The following is a 22827-nucleotide window of genomic DNA, read 5'->3' as shown; positions in this document are numbered from 1 at the left end:
TATTTCAGCAGAAATTATAGAGAAGGTATAAGAATTGTGACAAATATCAGCAGCATAAAATGTCATCAATGATGTTATCTGGCATGTTGAAAAACAGAGCAATATAGTTAAGTGCCATTTGACAGAAAAATGTAGCCATATTGTTTTATCTCTTCATTCCATTCAGAACAAAAGTAGATTCAAACCAATTATGAAAAACAGTATAGAGTGTGATACAAAGAATATCCCATTGTGATAGACATGAAATTTCTGAACATTATGTTTACAACAAGTTCAACAACAGGTTGTCAAAATCCCTAAAGTCTCATTTCAGGACATCACTATTTCTCGGTGCCTGAGTGTGGGCTGCAAGCCGCCAGAGATGCCTCACTCGGTGTCACTGTAGCACCTATTCCTTTTAATCCGCTCTTCCACAGTGAGCGGTTCAGACGGAAGCTCCACTCCAGGGAACGAAGGCGTGGCTGCACATTCACTGCTCAGAGTATCAACACGCGTGCTTCCGTTCATGTGGGCCGCTCCCATGGTTTCATCATGCCACTGCTTGATGTCCTTCCCAAATTCTCTTAAATACAAACACGGCAGATTTTTAATTTGATCTACAGAATCTATTAAATCACGCTCAAAAACATTCTCATTCTTCTTGGAAAAAGCAGCAATGTTCACAGTGTTAGAAAAGAAAAAGTGTAGATTTTTGTTATTTGAGTGGTTTCCTGTAATGTTTAAGATATTTGTATCAGAAGGAGCTATTGAACTTTTCCCCTTTACTATGAACCCACCATCGAGGCCCGATTTGGAGGTAGACTGCACAGGACCGCCAGCAGTAGCTCTGTCAGTCTGCTTATGGAGAGCCATAGCTAGAACATTTCTCGAGTAAGTCTTTTCGGATTCAAATATACCAAGTAACTCTGAGATTCTAGATGCATTTTCTAAATTTTCAATTCGATATTCACTCGCGGTATAGTTTGCTTCACTTGTCAGTGGTAACAGATTAGGAAATTCCAAAATAGATGTCTTCTGTCTGCAATTATTCAGATACGAGACTGCTACATAATTGTTATTATTATTCTTATTCAAATTCTCTTTGCGATTTTCTGGCACCACCTCATCATCAGTGTTAGCAACCTGTAAAACTTCTGCACCATCAGGTTCATTAGTTTTTTCGTTTTTCTCCTTCTCAGCACTCTGCACAACCACATTATTGTTGTCATTAAGATCCATTTCACTTTTCCTCTTATTTTTTATATCTTCGGCCTCATTCAGCTTCTCTTGCACATTCCTACTTGCTTCCTTCTCATCTTTTCTTGCTTCGTCCATTTCCATTTCTTTGATTCCTATAACATCCTCTTTCTGACACATATGGATGGACTGCAGATTTGGCTGCAGGAAAGAAATGTTATCTTGCTCTTGTTTATTTTCCAGAGTTTTAATGTGTTCTATCAGTGATTCACTTTTAAATTCAGCAGGCGTAGGAGTTGTCATTTCAGGCGGCCACTTAGGTTTACTCATTTTGAGCTCTTCCTCAAGGGGGAAGGATTTCTTAGGCATCTCCCTGGAAGGGGGCCAAATGATTTTTAATTTTCCCCTCTCTCCAAATTTTCTCAAATCATCCCTTTGCCCTTCACGGTTACCAGCATCTAAATGTTTATTAAGATCTCCAAGTATGGGGGTGTTTTCTGCACTGTTTTTACACATATTTGGTTCTTCATTAGGAATAAAGTCCACTGAGTTGCTATGATTTTTGCAATTCCATCGATCTTTATGCTGTTTGTGTCCAAAACCTTCATCATAATTTCCTTTAGATTTGAAAAGTTGTTTAAAGTGAGGTTTACAATATATTTGTCCATGAAGTGATGCGTAATTTCCCAAACTGCCACAAAGAAAAAAGGAAAAATTTATTTTTAACATTCTATATATACACTGCAAATTCATAGGGAATTAGGGAATTAATTATTTTAATAATGAGTCAGAGACTCAGTACAATTAACTTATGGGCAATAGGAATGTGCTTATTAAATGAACATTCCTGTTAGATAATACTTACCACCCATACCCTACATGATATATGTCTTTCAGTATTTAGAATTTCATAATGTATGTCAGGTATTGCTATAATAGGTATTACAGTGTAATGCATATGTAGCTATAGATGGTGCAAAATAATGGGACTAAACCTTTGCTATCTCAGTGATTTATGTGAGGGGTTGCAATTTTTAATAAATCCTGAATAGCACACACACACAAATCAACTATTTTAATTTCCTTGTTAACTGGATTTTGAATAAATTGGAAATCTTGACTATGCAGTTGTTTATCTGGCCTCTTTGGAGAGATCAACAAATAGAATGTTTGTTAAAATTAAAATCAAATTTAGTCAAAGGCAGCAGCATCATTTTTTATCTTTGAATCTCCACAGAAAAACTGATACATCAGCTAGATAGCAAAGTTAAACCCATGGATAACATTTTTAACAAAACTTAGTGACAAGGTAATCCCACCAACCCCAAAATACAAGGAGGTAAGGACAAACCACCAACGGCTATAAGATCAACATGATATAAGACCGATATCTGTATGGGCGATAGCAGAGGTAGCAAGGAAGGTGTCCAATGAATCTGAAAATATCAGACCACAAAATAGCCAGCCAATATTTCCCAGAAAGTATCACATGCCAATCAGAAATCAGCAAACGAAACGGGGGTAGGGGGCGGTTTACCCTCTCCAATAGCCAGTGAGTGCAAGGGCCCTGAAGTAAGAAAGACTGATGAGGCCAGAGAAGCCAACTCTGCAAGCTGACCCAGTGGGGTCCCCTTTTACAAGACCTCACACTGAGAAAAAAAAATATGGGAGCAGAATCAAAATTGAATGGGATAATGATGACAGAAATGAAAAAGAAGGTCCTAATCAACATGAGGGAGAGAAACCAAGGCAAGAAATTCCAGAAATCCCAGAAGCCGTCATAGGTGTTTGAACAGCATGTGAAAAACTAGAAGAGGTAGCTCGTGAAGTTAGAAAAGCCATCCTGAATTTGATCTCCTTCCAAGATTTGGGAAGATTAATTCCACATAAAAATGAGGCACATAAAAGTATCAAGGCCTAATACTGTAAAAGGTTATTATAAGAAAATAAAAGAGTAAAGAGCATTACAATATTTCTGTAGACAAGGAAAACAGGCTAGAAAAGTATGCTCTCAAAACATCAAAATTTTAATCTACCATTTCAAAACGAGCTGAAAAACATTGAAAACATGATAAAAGACCTGAAAGAACAGAGTATATCATAATGAGAAAAAGTCATAAAACAGGTGCCAGAAATCAGGAAAAAAATAAAAAGAAAAGAAAAAAACATGTCAGCAATAAAAACTAAACTAAAAGAAAAACGAGAGCCAATAAATAAAATAAAAAGTGTCTTAAGAGAAATAGAAGAATAAAAAGATGAAAATTTATAACCAGAAATGAAAAAAAGAGACAAGGATTTGAGAGAAAGAGAAATATTAAAGATAGGCAAAAAACATTCAATGTATGGATAATAAGAGTTCCTGAAGAGGAACAAAAGACAATGATACAGGTTAAATACTAAAAGCTATAATTTGAAGAGACTTTCTTGTTATAAAAAGTATGAAACTACATATTGAAAGAGCACCCTGGGTAACTGACACTATTGACCCAGAAGGACCAATGCCAAGAACTATTCTAGTAAAATTACTGGACTTCAAATAAAAAGAAAAAAATCCTTTGTGTTTCTAAAAAGAAAAAAAAAAAGAGTACATGAATTATAAGGGAAAGAAAATTAGACTGCTATCAGACATTTCCAATACTTTATGCCAAAAGAAAATGGAATAACGCGTTTAAGATACTCAGTGAAAGCGTGCGTAAGCCAATGACTTTACTCGCAGCAAAACTGGCTTTCCATTGTAAAGATCACAGACACATCATTATCAGCCTGTAAGAACTCAAGGAATATAGTTTCCATGAACCTTTTCTGAGAAATCTACTAGAAAATAAGTTTGAACAACCGAAATAAGTAGAGAAAGATCAACATGAGGACTTATAGGGAGCATTAAATATATTGTTACTTGTAAATTAAGACGAAATTAGGGCAAAGAGGGAGATAATATGGTATGTAATGGCTGTATGATCTGATAGTGAAGGTACAGGACAAGTTTTTTAAATGGGGTATGGGTGAATGGGGAGCAAATGCCATTTTTTAATGTTTTGACAATAAAATTAGTGGTGCTGATAGTTTTTATTCCAAAATTGTTGTCCAAATGAGTAGAGGATATTCTACTTCTGTTATCTCCTCTGTCTTTGAGGGGACAGAAGGGAGATGCAGAGGAAATAGAGAAAAAGCCAAGCAAAAGCAATGCAGTTTTGAATTCAATTTGGAAATCTCACTATGAATCAATTATATATTGTTCTTTAGATATAAATATTTACTAGCTCTTAACACTGGAAAAGCTTAGAAATAGTGACCAATCCATTATAAAGAGCATTGAGATTGTAGTTTTGAAATGCCTTTTCTCACTAAAAGATACCAGGGCTTAGAGAAGTGGCTGATTCCAGGCTTGGGACAGGAAATATACAAGATGAGCATGGAACATCTAGTGCTATCAGATAATGAAGAAACTATCAAAGACTACTAAGGTTTTGTCAAAAGGACTTAGGAGAGAACTTGAAGAAGCCTCCACGGGCCAGGGATAGAATAATTTGAGCTTCAGTAACAATAATAATGGCATCTGATGGAAACCAATCAACTATATGTAAATCCATGAGTTTATAAAGCTATTAAAATTTTTTTTAAATTGGTTACCTGTAGGGGATGATAAGGAACCATTTCATTATATTGTTAAATAAATAAATTGATACACTGGCAAAACTGATAAATAAAGGGAAAGAATTATGCATTTATTCTGCCTTTCCTCCACCAACTGTACCACCATGTAACCAAATATTAGATGAGGGGAAGCATCTCCTGTAAAAGTATTCCAACTAATAATGAAAAAGAAAGAAGAAAAGTAGGATATCAATATCCTGCAAACATCAATGAATGGATATAGGTTTTAACTTCAATATCTGCTATGAACACAAAACGAAAGACAAGCAGACATTATGTGCTTACTATACTCTTGCCAACACTTCCAATGTTCTTGCAAAAGGCATCACATCTTAGTTTAAACCAGAATCTAGATCCAGCTGACAGTTTGTCAGAAATACAGAGGAGAAAAAAGCATGTTGAAGTGTGCTATGAGTGTACAATCAGCAAATCCAGACCGTGGAAAACTCTATAGGTCAAATGTCCTGATTTCTTCACAAATAAATCAAAAGAATGAAAGAAATGGATGGAAAACCTACAGATTAACTTAAAAGACATATCAAAGTTTCAAAAAAATTGACAAGACTAAAATGTAGTGTCTAGGAAAGCATATTTAGATTAAAAAACTATAAAAATGCAAGGAAGCAATTATTAAAAAGCATACCATTTACTCATGGAAGAGTGATAGTGGGTGTGTTTGGGTGGGGCACATGGAAGGGGCTTCTGGAATGGCTGGCAATGCTGTATTTCTTGACCTTGGAAGTGGTTACAAAGTTTTCACTATATAATAATTTATTGAGCCACATATTTGCTTTGTTTGGCTTTCTGTATTTCTGGAATTTTGTACAATGATTTTTTAAAAATATCAGTCATCGAATAAATATTTTTGATTCCTTATTATATGTCAGCCTTTACTAGGTGCTGGCAAGACAAACGTTAACATGTTTCCTACAGTTGGCAACAATTACATTAGATAGTGTTACGAATGGGGCAAGCATGAGGGATGCCTGGAGAGCACGTAGGAAGGACATCTGACCCATGTATGGGGGTCAAAGGAGGCTTCTTCAAAGACATAAAGTTTCAGTTGAGGTCTGAAGAAAGAGTGGATATTAGCCTGGTGGAGAGCTGGGGGAGGGGCATGGGAAAAATCCTAAAAGGAGTGGAAATAACATTTGGGATCAGCTAGACATGAGAAAGAAAAATAACAACTTTGAGAACCTGAAAGAAATACAGTCTTCATGAAAAGAAACATGCAACGGCAGTAGAGATAAGATGGGGGTTGAGAGAGGAACAGGAGCAGGATCCTGAATTGCCCTTTAATTCATATTAAGATGTTAATTTTTTTGATAAGGAGGCCATTATATGTTTTAAACAGGGAAGTGACATCAGATTTGCATTTTAGAAAGAACAGTCTCACTACACTATGGAGCATGGCATTAGGGCAGGTTGGTGGTGGTGGTGAGAGATACTGGAAGCAGGAAGACCAACTAGCTAGAATGGCTGTTGCATCAGTAAAGGTGAGAGATGATACTTGCTTGAAGGATACCTGGGCTGTGGGGATGGAGAAAAGTATACAGCTCAAGAGATATTTGTAAAGCAGAAATTACAGGACTAGGTCATGCTTTGGTGGAAGGAATGAAGGAGAGGAAGGAGTCAAAGTAACTACTTGTTTCAGTCATTGAGTTAATGTTAATGTCATTTACTGAGAGAGTAGCATCCAGACCATGCAGTAAGGAAGGAATTTTGGTGGAGAGAAGATAATGGGGCATATTGAATTTGCTGTACTTATGAGAAATCGAATTGGAGTTATATACTAGTCATTGAGATATAAGTGTCTGATATACAGAGAAGAGAGCTGGGCTGCTGGTACAGATTTCAGAGCCATTGTCACATAAATGGTGATTAAAGTCATGGGAGTGGATGTGATAAACCAGAAAGAATATAAAGAGTAAGAAGAATAAATGCCCATAGCATAATTCTAAGTACTCTAACATCTCAGTAACGGACAGAGAAAGAGTCACTCATACAGGAGTCTGAGAAGGAATATCCAGAAGGTAGGAAGAAAAACATACTCTGCTGTCATGGAAACCAAGGGAAAAGAATGTTGCAATGAGGGGAGTTTGACATTGTCAATTAAAGTCAAGAAAGATATAGTCTGAGAGACGCACATTGGATTTAGCAAAATAATTACATTTCAGCATCTCAGACTACAGCTACGCAAACGCCACATTAATTTAAATGCATTTATTTCAAGAGTTTTGGAAAATGAGTGCATTTGTAACTGTATTGATAGGGTGCTTCTGCTGCACCAGAGAATAAACAGAGTATTTATCTGACCTAACACTGACATTATTCTAAATTCTATTTTTTTTTAAAATTTAGATGGAATAGCCCAAACAGAAGTAAACTCCAGCCTACCACCTGTTTTAGTATATGAATTTTATTGGAATGCTAGGCACATCAGTTTACAGCCACACCTGTTTGTTTAGTCACCTATGGCTGCTTGTGCACTCCAATGTATGATGAGTAGCAACAGAAACAGCATGGCCTGCAAAGTAGAAAATATTTGCTATCTGGCCCTTTACAGAGAAAAGTCTGTTGGCTCCTCATCTAGAGTCTAGACTTTAGACTAAAGTAATAACTTAAAAATCCTGATTGGCACAGTAACTCATGATTTTTCTTATCTATGTGATCTCCATGTCAGGACAAAAGGGACCCTTCTGGATTTGATCAGGAATGTAAAATTTCAAAAGGAAAAAGGTCACAGTCATCCCGAGCAAAACAGAACAGAACATGACCATATCTCCTTTTGTGGTTGTGTTAATGATGGCAGCAAGATCTGGAAAAGCTACATCTTCCTAGAGACATGATGTTATAAGTACACTGCAGGCTCCTCAAATATTTGTGCCACAGACCACAAAACATTTTACCTCAGTTTACTGTTGCAGTGGTGGCATCGGAAGCAGGACTTATGAAAACTCTGCTTGTCTGCTGCTAGGCACTCCATTGGATAAACTGTCTTTTGACAAAGTGTACATATTTCCTTGTCTTGGAGTAGCAGTTTCTAAAAATAAAAATTTACAAAAGTTTATATAGTGTTATCTTCAATCACATTGTAAAAACAAAACAAAAGAACAACCATGTTAACTGGCCATGCAGTTAAAGTAGAAAGCGTTAAGACTCTTTGCTAATATTGCTTCTCTGGCCACAGGCCGTCTCACCATCGGGTTTGAGGGTCTGGCACAATTAACCTTACTCTAGTGTCTCTACTATTTATCCATTGTACAAGTTGATTTATTATTTAAGGAAATATACATGAGTAAAATACATTCATTAACTTGGATACATTAAAAAGAACGTATAGCAAACTCAGCCATGGGGAGCCCTGAGAGTCCTTATTCTAGATAACTGAACTTTTCATATATATAAAGGTTTACACATAACTTGGCCCATACTATTCATTTATTAAAGCATTCTGGAGAGATTTTTCTAAAATATGTATATATCTTTTTAAGCTGAGGATATGGTATTTGTTTAAATATTTTCTTGATGACTTAGTGTTGACTCTATGACACCAATTCTCAACTTGAATACAATGAGACTCCTGAGTACATGAAATATTCAGGGCCATTTGTCTTCAATATAAATGGCTTCAGATTTTAGGGCTTTTTGGATTCTCATGTCTGCCTTTCATAGTTTTCCTACCTCTTTGCTCGCTCTAAAGTACCTACAGTCACAATGCTGCTGCTCCCATGTGAATGTTAGCTCCTATGAATGACAGCAGTTATATTACCTACCAGTGTTTGCCTAGTGGTTCAAAACTGACACAGACTTTCGCCTCAATATTGTTTTGATCCTCACAACAATACTGTGAGAATAACTAAGCTTTCATATTAGTTATATATAAGAGAATATACGCTCGGTTCTTTATACAAATAAATATACACACGAGTGTTTCAACGCTCAATTTGGGCTACTGAGAGATCTCTTTCATTTATTCGGTTCTAGTAGGGGACACATTTCTATATTTCACACCATTTTCTTTGTATTTTCTATACATTTTTAACTATCTTAACAGACACTGAGCATTTGAAATTAGACAGCTTTGCTTAATTGTGCCAGAAGCAAGCATATTAAGGAATCATATTAACCCAATAAACTAGACACATATGTTGCAAGTATGACAGAGGCATAATTATTAGTTTAAGCAGTTTTTATTTTTAAGCTTGCTATTTCTTTCAATGTGTCTAAAAGAATGGACTACACTAATGATGCACATTAAGGTCAAATTCTTTTTTTGTGAAGCCTCATTAATCAGAAAAAGTAGGGAAATATAAAGAAATGAGCTGTTCTCTGATGTAAAAAAATATGTAGTAAGTTCATATGTTTTAAATCTTTCTCCTTCCAAACATAATCAAATTTTTAAAATGTATTGTCCATATTCATCTGTGAACGAGACCAAACGAGCCATCATCTGGGGTTTAAGAAAGGTGAAAAAAATCAGTTACAGAAAAAAACGTGGCATTAGAGAAAGCTAACTCCATCCAACTCAATAATAATAATTAAATATACAAAAGATCTAATTCTATATCTACATTTCTGTCAGAGATACCAATCAATAAAAATCCTTACAGCATATGAAGAGTGTAAATTGTTTCTTGGACTATTACCAGGCTGTATTGAATTCAAACACAAACACCACTTAAGTCTGGTAGTTAAAAATACATCAATAGTAGGTCAACAGGTATTATCTAATATTGTCTTAAGTGGATGAAATAACTTTTAAAAAGAAATAGTAATAATACGCTATGGGCATATAATTATTAATGAATATATAGTTACATATAATCTTTAATATGATCTCAATAACAATTATTATTATATCTGCTGCTTTATCCAAAGCCTTATTTACCTTGACAAACACAGGTCTCAGTAATCTATATAATAGCATTTCTTGTTCTCACACAGTGCAGGTGAATCATATTAGACGCTTTTGTAAAGGGAAAGTAGTAAAAGCAAGCATTGCAAAGAGAAGGAAATCAACAACCAGAGAAAGCTGTTAGTTTTGGGTTATATTATTTGGTTATTTCCAGGTACTATTTTAACCGCTAATAATCTTAGCTGTGGAATGCATGCCTTTAAATGGGTTAGTCTTACTTTACACTTGGCAAGCTCATTTACCACTTGTAAATGCAGATTCCTCTTGGAAGGTGGTTCTCATCTGACCTGCGGAAGCATCTGGGGTTGCATGTCCCCGGCTTTTAAAAACTCTTTCACTCTCCTGCCAGGTCTTTTGAAAATTCCTCCCGAGCTCTTGAGGTGAATCAGAAATATCTAAAATATGGCCAGCAATGACATCTTCATAGGTTGGTGGAGCATGCTTGAAGTCAAAGCCAGATTTGCCAGCTTCTGAGCTATGTGATGAAAAGACTGTCATCTTCGACCCAACACCTTGACTCTCAAGTGCATCCGCACCTGAGAAATGTTCCCTTACAGACCTGGTTTCAGAGCGCATGCTGGGCTGCTTAACAGGAATTTTTTCTTGCAGCTCTCTAGGACGATGGCAAGAAAAGTCTGTAAAACTAGTGTTTTCTAAAGATGTTAATCCAAATTCCTCCTTACAAAATGTACGACTTTCTTGTTTTATATTATGGTTTGCTTCTCCATTTGCATAAACTCTTCTATTTGACTTTGCTTCAAAAACTGGGCCATCCTCAAATTCCCTGAACCATCTGTTTATTTCATTGTCATGGTCATTCACAAAATTTTCAGCCGTTTGAACAGTTCGGTTGGCTGCTTCATATCTCTGCGTGTGCTCTGACAGGCGAGGCCCTTCCACTTTGCGGATGATTTCCACAGCGTCAAAACTTTCAGTATCCGGCACTATGCGCTTAGTGGAATTGGCTCCATCTTGGTGAATGTAAGTTGCCCTTTTCTCTACTTTCCTCACTTCCTCTTGAGCGCCCGTGGATTCTCTGAAGGAACCACTATCAACATGATTTACACTTATGGGTATTGTGATCGTAGGTGGAGAGTCCCTACCACGAGCTTCTATCTTAATTTGACGCCGAAGTGTTGCAGGAGACGTGATGATCTCAGACCTCTTCTCTACAATCGGATCCGGGGTGACTGATGAACGTGGGATGGTTCCCCTGGATAACTTTGCCGTGGTGTCTTTGAGTTTGACAAGTTGTTCAGAGCGACTCCTGGGTGGAGAAGGGGAGGTATTTGCTCTGTGAATTTGAGATGTTTGTGACACGGACCTTCTTGGTGATGGTTCAGCAAAACCGTCCTTTTTAGGGGACTGAGGAAGCTCATCCTTACTAGAGGTTTCTGTTCGCCGGGCGGTAGACTCGATTGTTATAAAAGTTGGTGATGGTGGGCGTGTTTTTAAAGAAGGAGGAGAAATCTTGCTGTCATCTAGTTTAATTTCCTGATGGGTTTTCACATGATTTTGAGCAGTTGCTTCATGATGAGTTGCTACTTGGTGGTGCTCTGTTTTTTCTACAATTGTATTTTCTTTCTGTTCGGTGTTTTTATTACAGCTGACATTAACATTAGACACTTTTGATAATGTTTCGTTAAGGCTAGTAGGTTTGTTTCTCTGTGTTGCTGCTTTGGAGGATAGCATGGCTGTTTGAATTATATTTTCGCAGGACATAAGCATATCCTCTGCTTGAGTTTTAATATGTGTTATTTCTTCTTTGATTTTTTCTACATTGTTCTCCATAGCAATGCGAACTCCATATTCTCTTTTTTCTTCACTTAATAGCCATACTGGAATAATATTTAACAGTGCCTGAAATGTTTTAAGGCCATTTGTATCTGGCTCCGCTTCAAACTGCTTTACCCTAGACAAAATCTGTTGTAGCTCTTCACGTTTTCTCAAGAATTCCAATATATTTACAGCACATTTTCCATCATTCTGCTGGGATTCTTTCACAGAGGAAAATAAAGATTTGTTCTGTGTAATCTCTTGCTTTGAATCTTTAGTATCAGAGAAGACTTGTTTCTGTTGTATGCCCTTGAGTCCAAGACATTTTTCTTCCTGCACATTATACGGCTGCGGCAATTTTTCATGTTCAACTTGACTTGCAGAAGTCTGCATTTGTGTCTGCTGAAAATTCTGAGTCTGTGAATCAAGATGTGCATTAGTAACCTTTTGCTTGACTACCTTCTGTGCTGATTTATTCAAATGTTCTTGTTTTCTTTCAACCGTTAGTCTCTCTTCCTTTAGACCAATCATTGGTGGTCCCTGAATTGTTTCTTCACTTCCTGGAAGTTTTCCACTCTCAGATTCTCTAAATTCTCTTTGCTTCTCATGAACTATATCGAGCTTACTTTCATGGCTTTTCCCTGCGGGTTCTGTAGGCAATTTTACTGTTACTCTTTTCTCCTTCTTAGGTAATTGGTAATATTTTTCAGCCACAGATTGCTTATGACTATATTCAGTGCTTGCTTCAGTTTTCTCAGTTTCCTGGTACTGTTGTTTGGTAATGGTTTGAATGTCAACTTCAGATTGCTTTTTATGGCTTTCATAGCTGTGGTCTGTCTTTAATTTATGATCCAGAGTTGGAAGCTTGATGGTTTTAACTTTGAAACTTGGGGAAAATGGTTTGCTTTGGGGTAAATGCAATTGCTCCAGATACTTCTTCTGTTGTGTTTGTTGCGTACTGCATTCTTGGTGACTCTGTTTAATTTCACAAGCTGATTTACATTGTATCATGCCCTGTGAGCTCTGAAAAACCTCCTTTTTCATAATATCTTTGTCTTCTGAGGCTGGTAGAACATGTTGGAGCCTCTTGGCAGCGACTGTCCCTGCTGGTGTTGTGGAAAGCTGGTCATCAGTACTCACTCCTAGTACTTGAGAATTCCTCTGAGAGTCTGGGTTGGGTTGGGCCACAGTGACCCCTGAATTCGTTCCAGGTAGGGGAACCTCCTCATTTGTTTTTTGCAACAGCACTTCCTTTTCCAACTCTGATGTGTTTTGATTTTGGCTTTCTGTTTTGACTGTGTTGTAGCAAGAACTCTCGTGTTTCTGTTTTTCAAGCTCTTCTCTTTGTTGTCTGTATTTTTCTTCAGCAATCATTAAAGGTGTCTTAAATTTTCTCATATAAGGTTTTGGACATTGTTGTCCTGAACCCACTGAAAATGAATGAGATTTTATGAGAGGTGCTATCTGTTTTTCCTTGGGTGGTGAAGTTTCTGGACCTGTCTGTGAGAGAGAACTTGTAGAGTCCATAGATAATTGTTTTCTCTCATCAAAACTTTTTCTAGCTATGTTCTGCTTTGTCTCTGTGTGTCCACTGCTAGTCACCATTATTACTCTTCTCTGATCCTCTGAGGGGGTAATTTTACATTCCATATGGAGTGGGGAATTTTCCAAGTCAACTTTTGGGGAACTATGGTTCTTTTTATCTTCTATCTGCTTGGGAAATTTGGGTTTGGCGAGTGTAGGAGGTGGCAAAAGTACTCCTGATTTTCCTGTTATGATTTTAGCCTGAGAATGAGTTTGCTGAGAGCTTGAGGCTTCTTCTTGGGAATATTGTTTGAATGCTACACTGTGCTTTTCTTGAACAGAGGAGGAAAGGTGATGTGCCGGTTTTAGAGGTGGAGTTGGAGGAAAAGGAGGTGGTGGAAACATTGATAGACATTCTTTTTCAGATTTCTCATCTTCTGGTGGTGGAGGAAGAGGGAGGCCTGGGAAACTTTCAAATTCTGCCTTTGTTGTCTCTGTGGACAGTGAGGGAGGAAATCCATTTTGTTCGGGCAACATCATTAAAGGAGGTGGAGGAGGAAGAGGAAATTCAATTTCAGATGATGCATTGGAAGGTGGAGGAGGAGGTGGAGATGGAAGTGGAAGAGGCCACTCACTTTCTTTTACATTGTTTTCAGGGTTCAAGTTGATTGGATTAAAGGAGATTTCCATTGCCTTTTTTAAGTCTGTAGAAGTATTTGTCTTCATTAGAAAGTCCTGGCTCTTCAGATGAACATCAGTCTGCTTTTTGTCAGTTGCCTTAAATTTATTGTGGCTTCTTTGGGAGACTTTTGCTTCTGTTACATTCGATATGTCTTGATCTATAGGCAGAGTCTGCCACACTGGTGGAATGCTCACACTCTTTTTCTTTATATCTTTATTAGAATATTGCATTTCTTGCTTTAACAAAGTTTGCTTCTGCAAGTCTCCTGAAGCTCTACAAGTTTCTCCAACTGTCTTGTTGATTGGAACCTGGGTTGGACTGGGCTTAGAGCTTTGTGTATCTGTTGATATTTTAATGTTTTTGGTATTTTGACTCTTTACAGGGAAAGCCTTAGTCTTCTGATGGTCATTCCTCAGTTCATAAGTTTGAGTCTGTTGCTTTCCAACTGTTTTATCAATAGATTGGGTAGAGTTAAAGGCAGCATCCTTCCTTTGTTCTCTCACTGTCTCTGATTCCTTAGTTTTTAGATTTTCCTTAGCCAACACAGTTGAAGTCAGTTGTCTGCTCATATGTTCATCTCTAAGATGCTGCTGTGTTGTGGTATCAATCTGGACACCCATTCTGTCCCCTGATTCCAACACATTTTTCATAGCTTTGTGGTGTGGATTGGATAGTCTTCTAAGGCTTTTCTCAAGAGCATCATTGTTTTGTTCACGATCTATGACAATCTTTACGGTACCTTTGGGGGCTTTTGGAAGATTAACCTCAGTTCTTTCTTCTTTTAAATTCCCATGATGAGATTTGCCTGTAGTGTGATTGAGAGTGTCTGTTTCCCCTGGCCACCTGGCTGCCGGCTCAAATGGTCCTGGTCTTGGCTGAAGAAGACTTTTTTTGTCCCTCTGGACAGCCACCTGATGCATCTGTGTTTTCTGCTCTTCTGAGGATCCTACCATCACAGCATGCACGTCTTCTTTGATTACACCTTTTTTATCTACCTCTTTGAAAGCTCTTTCTGCTTCTTTCAGATTCCTTAGGGATGCTTGAAGGTCATCTCGGATAAGCTCCCTTTTCAGGATTTCCGTCCTTGTGTTTGCAGTCTTTTCAAGGCATTCAATAGCTTTCTCAATATCACCAGGGATGGCATCGGGCTGTTTAGGTTCTTTCCGTTGGTGGCTTGATTCCTTAAGTGACTTGAGTGTGGCCAGCATGTCACCTTTGATAATTTCTTCAGTTTTAGCTACCGTTTTCTGGTTTATGGCCTGGCTGAGGGAATTTAGGGTTGATTTCAAATCACCTTTTATAATTTCTTCTTTGGGTATCTTACAAGATGGACTCTGAGGCTCTGTCATAAAAACCTTAACTGTATTATGCACATCTCCTGGGATGATGTCAGTTTCATTAACAGTACGTTCAACCTGAGACTGCCTTTTCTTTAGTAACAGTTTTGTGCCCTCGACATCACCACCAATTATTTCTTCCTCTCTTTCTTGTTTCCTAGCTGTTAGCGTTTCATTTGACCCTGTCTGGAGTTGTTTGAGATAGTCCAAAGCTCCAGTTTCTATGCATGTTGTGAAAAACTGAACATTTCCCCTCTCAGAGGCATCAATTTTAGCCCTTTCTGATATTTTATTGTTTGAGACAGAAGATAGCAAATTATGAATAGTACGTTTTACATCACCTCCTATTATTTCTTCACGCTCAATTGTGTCACCAGCATTTTCATGAAGAAGACAATAGATAGTCATGTTAATATCTCCTCTTTCATCTTCCTGAATTACAATGCCTTTCTTTACAGATCTTTCCTCGGAGAAGAGGCTTTGTATTGCTTGTTGTACATCACCACTCACTATCTTTTCCTTTTCAGCATGAAATTCTGTTGATCTGTTTGATAATTGAGTTTTGGTCAAATTAACATTTCCCTTCTCTTCTTCGCTAACCAAAATCTCTCTTTTTGTACAGTCTCTTTTGGAAAGTAGGTTCTCAATTATATTTCTGAGATCAACCCTGATAATTTCTTCTTTCTGTATCTCAGGAGATGCCTGATTCATTAGCTTGTATTTTGCCATTCTAACATCCCCAATTTCATTAGCTTCAATGATGATTCCAGGAGCCTCAATAACTTTTTGAGAGTAGAGTTTTTCCAAGGTTTCTTTAATGTTCTTGCCAATAATTTCCACCTTTTCTATCCTGTTTTCATTAAATTCATGAAGCGGTGTAGTTTCAAAGAGCCATGTAGTTGTCTTGACATCAGAAGGAGGGATTTCTTCCTTGGTGATTTTTGTGATGCTGTCATCTGCTCCCTTAATAGAATCCAAAGACTGATTTTCAAAAAGCCATACTGCCTGCTTAACATCACCTTTCTGCATATCTTCCCGGGTGACAGTTTTGATATTTTCATATTCTGATCCTTCTCCTCTCAGTTCATCTATAGTGTGGGTTTCAAATAGCCAAGTGGATGTTTTAACATTGCCCTTTTGTATTTCATTGACACTTACTGTTCTTATATAAGTATTCTTATCAGAATTTTCAGACTCAAAGAATTGTTTGCTTGTCTTTACATTCCCACCTTGAATATAGTCAACAGTGGGCACGGTATCACGTGATTCTTCTGAAATCTGATCCAGTGGCTGGGTTTCAAATCTGTATCTGACAGAACTAACATCTCCCTTCTGAATGTCTTCTTGTGTGACAGATTTAATAATATACACAGTCTCTGATTCATTAATTGAGTCTAATGGTTTTGTTTCAAAAAGCCACCTTGTCCCTCGTACATCTCCATGAATTACCTCTTCCTTTTTAACTGTTGTCACTTCATGATAACACCCTTCTCGGTCTTGAATTGCATAGAGTGGCTGGGTTTCAAAGAGCATTCTGTAGCTTTTTACGTCACCCTTTATTACTTCTTCAGTAATTGTTTTCTTGGTGCTGATATAGTCAGATTCTTCTTTAATCTCATCTAAAGAAAAAGTCTCAAAAATAAAGCACCCCCTTCTTACATCCCCACCTTGTATGTCTGTCACTGTCTTAACTAATTCATCACCTCCTTGCCTTTCTTTTATCATATCAATTGGTTGGTTTTCAAAAAGCCACCTACAGTTTAAAACATTGCCTTTCTGAATATCTTCAGTTTTAAGGGTTTTGATCTTTTTGAAAACTTCCTCTGAACTGGAACTTATAGAATCTAAGGGCTGATTTTCAAATTTATGCCGCATGCTGGAGACATCCCCAGCCTGGATATCCATTTCCACAGCCTTGATTTCCTTTCCTTCTTCTCCTTGTATGCTGTCCAAATTTTCTGTCTCAAAAAGAAAACATGCTGTACGAACATCCCCTCCTTGGATCTCCTCCTGTTTTACAGTTTGCAATTTGACTGTTGCTTCAGAGTCATCTTTTATAGTATCAAGTGGCTGAGTTTCAAAGAGCCTAGTACAGGCTTTGACATCTCCCTTATGAATTTCTTCACTGCCAGTCATTAATGAAACTTTTTCATAAAGAGACTCCATTGGCTGGGTTTCAAAAAGCCATCTACAGGTTTTGACATCCCCTTTAACAATATCTGTAGCTTGTTCAGCTTTACTCTCTACTTCGTCCATATTACTAAAATATTTAATCGAATCAAGAGGTTGGGTTTCAAACAGCCATTTAGCAGATTTTACATTTCCGGTCTGTATTTCTTGAGCAGATATTCCTCTAATTATCTGAAATTTATGAATGCTTTCATCAAACTGGTCAATGGGCCTTGTTTCAAAAAGCCACCTACAGCTTCTTACATCACCTCTTAGGATTTCTTCTTGCTGGACTGTCTTTACTTGATGATATTTTCCAAGGTGATCTTGAATGGCATATAGTGGCGTTGTTTCAAAGAGTGATTTATTTAACTCTACAGCACCCTTTGTGACTCCTTCCACCTCTATTTTATGTGATGCATCAAATTTAATTAAATTGTTTGATTCAAAGATATGTGTGTAATTCCTTACATCTCCTCTGTCAACTTCTTCAAGTTTCACTGTTCGTATATACTCTTTTTTATCTTCTCTAATCTCTTCCAGAGGTTGGGTTTCAAAAATCCATTTTTGATGCCTAACATCCCCCTTTTCTTCTTCAGAGGCAGTAATTTTTTGTAGTCTTCCTACGTCAGGGCTATCTTTTAAAGCCTCTATTGAAAGTGTTTCAAATAGATGCTTAGTGGTTTGTACATCACCCCCTATTATCTCTTCAGATCTTACAGAATCTGCATCAGGAACTTCCTTTAGAATGTCCAATGGCTGCGTTTCAAACATCCAACACTTTCTGGAGACATCTGTACCTATTATTGTTTCTTTTTCAATGATGACCTCTTCTGACTCTTCTTTGATTTTCTCTAAAGGTTGAGTTTCAAATAACCACTTTGCCCTACTCACCCCACCTTTGACATTTTCTTCCATGGATATTCCTCGGACAACTTTAATTTCTGTGATATCCTTGTTAATTGTGTCCAAGGGCTGTGTTTCAAACATCCAACGTGCTGTTCTCACATCCCCCTTTTCAATGTCTTCTCTGTGAACAGTTTTAATTTCTAGCATTTGACCTAAACCATCTCTAATAACATATAATGGTTGAGTTTCAAAACATTTTATACTTCTCTTAACATTTCCCTTAATTTCTTTGAGCTCAGACCTGAGTTGCAGTAGGTGAACCTCATCCACTGAATGAAGCTGTCCAAGCTGATCCAGATGTTGAGTTTCAAACATGTATCTCACAGTCTTGACATCCCCCCCGGTTATGTCCTTTATGGCAGTTACTGCTAATTCTTCTTGACTTTGATGCATTTTATTCATAGAATCTAATGGCTTTGTTTCAAACATCCACCGGGCTGTGCGGACATCTCCTCTGGCTAGCTCGGGAATTTTCTCAGCATTTTCTTCAGTGCCAGAAGAATGATCCCCCAGTGTATCTATGGGTTGGGTTTCAAACATCCATGTGGTATATTTCACATCACCACCAGCAATGATTTCTTGACCAGCAATGCCCTTGGAGATGTTATCTTCATCTGGAGAGCCATTGTTGATGGAATCTAATGGCTGATTCTCAAAGATCCATCTCATGGACTGCACCTCCCCCTTCAGAATTTCATCCCACTCCAAGTGTTCTCTTTCCGAGTTCAGACCTTTTTGAGAACTGTCATTCGTATTTTCAAAAACATACCGGGTTTGTTGCACATCTGCTGAAACTGAGCTCCCTGGGTTCACTTGACTAGAAACAATCTCAGAAACCTCACTGATATAATCTTTTTCTAAGTTTTTTCTTAACTCAGGATGGATGTGTTTATATAAACGGTTTAATTCATACAAATTTCTTTGCTTGGAATATACTTCTTTGGGGACTGGTGGTATTCTAGGAGGACTGGGGAGTTCAGGGGACTGGGAAAATGCTGTCATATCTATTGGAGTTTGAAGTATACCAGCTGGGGGAGGAGGAAATTCTTCTCTCTTTCTTAAAAGAGTGGCATTAACCTGTGCCAGAGTTGAGGAAGTGGCACTGTGGTCACTGTATCTTGTGGTTGATGTTTCCTTTCTCTGGCTGGTTGAAGTGCAAGAAGTGGAAGAGGTACCCACAACTGATGACGGCTTTAAAGTCTCTTCATATTCACTTTCAATCTTTAAGAGAGAGAAAATCAAATCTTATAAAGATGGGTGTAGTGGTGGAGACTTCCTAGGCACTGCTCTTCATCTGTCCACCTGCTTTGACGTCTCCACTGGGAACAACAGGTGATATACTCCATTTAGAGACCTACTTAGGAGCCATATTCAGTGTCTGTTACTATCTTTCCTAATCTGTTTGCACTTTTATAGATATATTCCCCATTCAATACATCAACAACTCAATATTTTAACATTTACACATAATCTTGATTATTTTTCCTCCTTTACTTAATGTGCTCTGCAGAGTAATCTAGACGGAAACAATAAAGGTCTTCAAGTACTTTGAGGGTTGTTTTCTTTTCTTCGGAATTTTAAAAAGAACAGAGTAAGTATCTGACATTTAAAATTGACTTTATTACTTTATCTAATGTTAGTTATTAAACTTTAGAGCATACGTAATTTTTTCTTCCCTAATTTTCTCTAGTGAGAAAACTTTAACCTCTACCACTTTACTTATGTAGAATAATATTCTCCTTATGAAACAGAATAAATACTCGTTCAGAACATTTTGTTGAAAAACCACCTCAAACATTCAATAATAAAATGCGATACATTTACATCTGGTTTTATACTTAATATATTTCTGTGTAGAGAAATTGTCTTACCTTAATCTGCTTAGCTGGGGTCATCTCTTTGTCAGAATAAAGGACCTTTTCCTGAGCAGACTTTTCAAATTGCTCTTTTAAAAACTTAGTTGAAACCTTTGGAATCTCTTCATCCTCAGGTGTATCAATGACTACAAACAGAAAAGAACACCAGGGATATTATGTAACTAATAAACACGATATTTGAGAAGAAATTATAATGCTATGGGAAACTTTTCAGAATATAAGTAAAAAGATTGAAGGTACCAATGTATACATATGGCACTATTTCATTATGTAAGTTAGTGTATGTCAAGAAATATAGGAAGAAAAATGGTGGTGATTATCTCTGGATGGGAAGTCATAAATGATGGAACTGTTGTTTATTTTAATTGTATATATTTTCCAAGTTTTCTACAAGCATGTTTTACTTTCATGCTCAGGAAAAATAATAAAAGTTACTAAAAAAAGAAAAGAACAGCAAAAGAAAAGCAAAGGAAGACCTACTTCCTTAAGCAAAACCAAAATAACAGCTGTAGTCAAGTAATGTTTGGGTTATAGTAGGCTTGAATCTTCCCTTTTAGCTCTTCAGGACAGCAAAACTTCTCATTCCCCTTTTATAGGCAAGACAGCCTGTTCCCATTTTATGCAAATTCACACAGATTTGTCTGTAGTCTAATCTCATATCTGTAGGTTGGAGAGCTGAACTTAAAAGTGTTTAAATCTGTTATTAAAAGTAATACAATCCAGATAACATTTCTGTTCTCAGGGAGCTTGATAAACAGCAAATTTTATTCTAGGTCCCTGAGGCAAAAAGCAATTCAGAGGTGACTAGCTTATCACCTTCTAGACTTCTAGGATAAATACATCATAGGGTTGATGGGCAATGAACTATTTTGAGAAGCTTATTGCATCTATTACCTCAGGCAGAACCTAATTATATACAGAAATACTACCCTGTCTCCTTTGGGACCATGAGTCATAGTTACTAACTTTTCTTAGTGGGAGGGTTTGTGCTTTGGAATTCTTTCATTGAAACACAGACACATCAATAGGAGAAAGGTATATTGGAGTCAAATAATACCAGATTCTTACCTGTTTCTTGAACATATTGATGGAACTGAGAAGCTTGGTTTTGTTCCTTAGTGTGCTTTTCAAGATGAGAGACCTGTGTCTAAAAATCGTTTTAAATAAATAATTGTTTTTAAGAAGTCAGTTTTTTCAGTACTGCACATCTATTCTTCATTTCACAGTGATTTTCATCTAAGACTTCAGTGCACATTGAGATGTGCAAATTAAACCTCTGTTAGTTATTTTAACGCTTGGGCTCATGCTAAAACAGAACATATACGAATTGACACCTAAAGTGCCCCATGTTTTTAGAATCCTCGTTTTATTTTTCAAAGAACGTCAACTCCAAAGTAGGGGAAGAGATTGATATGTATTAATATCAAATACTTAAAGGACAATAAAAGCAATTGGTTACAACAAGGTCAGAATTTCCACACAGTTCTGGAAACTGTTTGGAAAGTATTCTTTCTAAGTACTTACCATTTCTGTTCCAAGAGCATCAATTTTGTGTGCTTTGGAAGCTTCTTGTTCATTATTTTCCATTTCCTGGCTGCTTCTTGAGATGTCGACCTGGCTGCTACGGATTACCTCCTGAAAATGAATGAATGAATGAATGAGTGAATAGACAATGCCTTAAGAAAAGTCTGAAAATTTTAACTTTTTTTATTAATGCAATTTCAGTGACAGAGGCTTCTAAAAAATAATTAAGGTTACTCAGTATATTAGTTTGCTTGGCTGCTATAACAAATTACTACAAACTTGGTGGCTTAAAACTGCACAAACTTAATATCTAACAGTTCTGTAGGTCAGAAGCCCTGACTGGGTCTCACTGGGTGTTGGCAGGTGTCAGAAGGTATGCATTCCATTCTGCAGGCTCTAAGGAATAATCCATTCTCTTGCCTGTTGCGGTTCTAGAGGATGTTCATTTTCCTTGGCTCATGGACCCCCTCCTCTATCAGGTTGAGCTTTTCTCACACTGCCATCTCTTTAGTTCTCTCTTCTGACCCCCTCTTCCACTTTTAAGAACTCTATGAGTATATTAGATCAATCCAGATAATACTGGATTATCTCTCCGTCTAAAGTCAGCTGATTAGCAGTGGTATTTCATCAGCAATCTTAATTCTCCTTTGCCATGTAACTTAATATATTCACAAATTCTGGGGATTAGGACATAGATACCTTCAGGGGCCATTATTCTGCCTGCTACCCTTAGTAAGCAGCAAATGTTAGTGATGCTAACTTGTACCTAATATAGGAAGTATGAACCTTGAAAAGAAAATGGAAATTCTTGAAGAAAAAGAAATATATTTTGCTGTTTATAAGTCAGATTTTCATGTTACAGAAAGACATTCCAGTCTTCAAGTTGGCCATCTAGTTTGATGACACATCCAGAGTTCAACTGAAGAATATAACCATTAAGTATAACCAGTATAAACAGACCACATTATGCTAGTGTGTCTCTCTCTCTCTTCACACAAGGGCTACTTTTGATTTTGGTTAAGTTAGTACAGGTGACCCTGGCTGAATTGGCAGCTTGAAGCTCCTGTTAATTTTGGTGATTCAGTCCTACTATTACTACAAAATATTATCTGACTCAGTGTATGATTGATTGATATGATGAGGCAGTTGGCATACTGCTAAAAATCTTAATATCAAAAACTAAGGATATGGGGCCAGCCCAGCAGCCTAATGGTTAAGTTCAGTGCACTCTGCTTTGGCGGCCCGAGTTTGGTTCCTGGGTGAGGACCTACGCCACTCGTC

The 22827-nt window shown here is 37.3% G+C and overlaps 1 protein-coding gene across 2 annotated transcripts in view; it reads right to left on the bottom strand.

Annotated features, from left to right (window-relative positions):
• Positions 1 to 366: 366 nt before the first annotated feature.
• Positions 367 to 22827, bottom strand: part of XIRP2 (xin actin binding repeat containing 2) — a 293843-nt gene continuing 271382 nt past the window's right edge. The window contains exons 5-9 of one of the 2 annotated variants that reach the window (XM_087435338.1): positions 21547 to 21657; positions 21091 to 21163; positions 20017 to 20147; positions 7740 to 7873; positions 367 to 1867 (exon numbers count right to left, since the gene is read on the bottom strand). In XM_087435338.1, the coding sequence (XP_087291464.1) occupies positions 367 to 1867; positions 7740 to 7873; positions 20017 to 20147; positions 21091 to 21163; positions 21547 to 21657 (1950 nt within the window). Of the gene's footprint in view, positions 1868 to 7739; positions 7874 to 9990; positions 19367 to 20016; positions 20148 to 21090; positions 21164 to 21546; positions 21658 to 22827 lie in introns of those variants that run through there. The other variant, XM_004428229.2, reaches the window with a different exon arrangement.

Source organism: Ceratotherium simum, chromosome 9 (assembly GCF_057802395.1).
Source record: "Ceratotherium simum simum isolate JZ-2026a chromosome 9, ASM5780239v1, whole genome shotgun sequence".
In the NCBI taxonomy this organism is placed as follows: Eukaryota; Metazoa; Chordata; class Mammalia; order Perissodactyla; family Rhinocerotidae; genus Ceratotherium; species Ceratotherium simum.
Note: the sequence above shows the minus strand (reverse complement) of the source record. Positions and strands in the feature narration are given on the sequence as shown.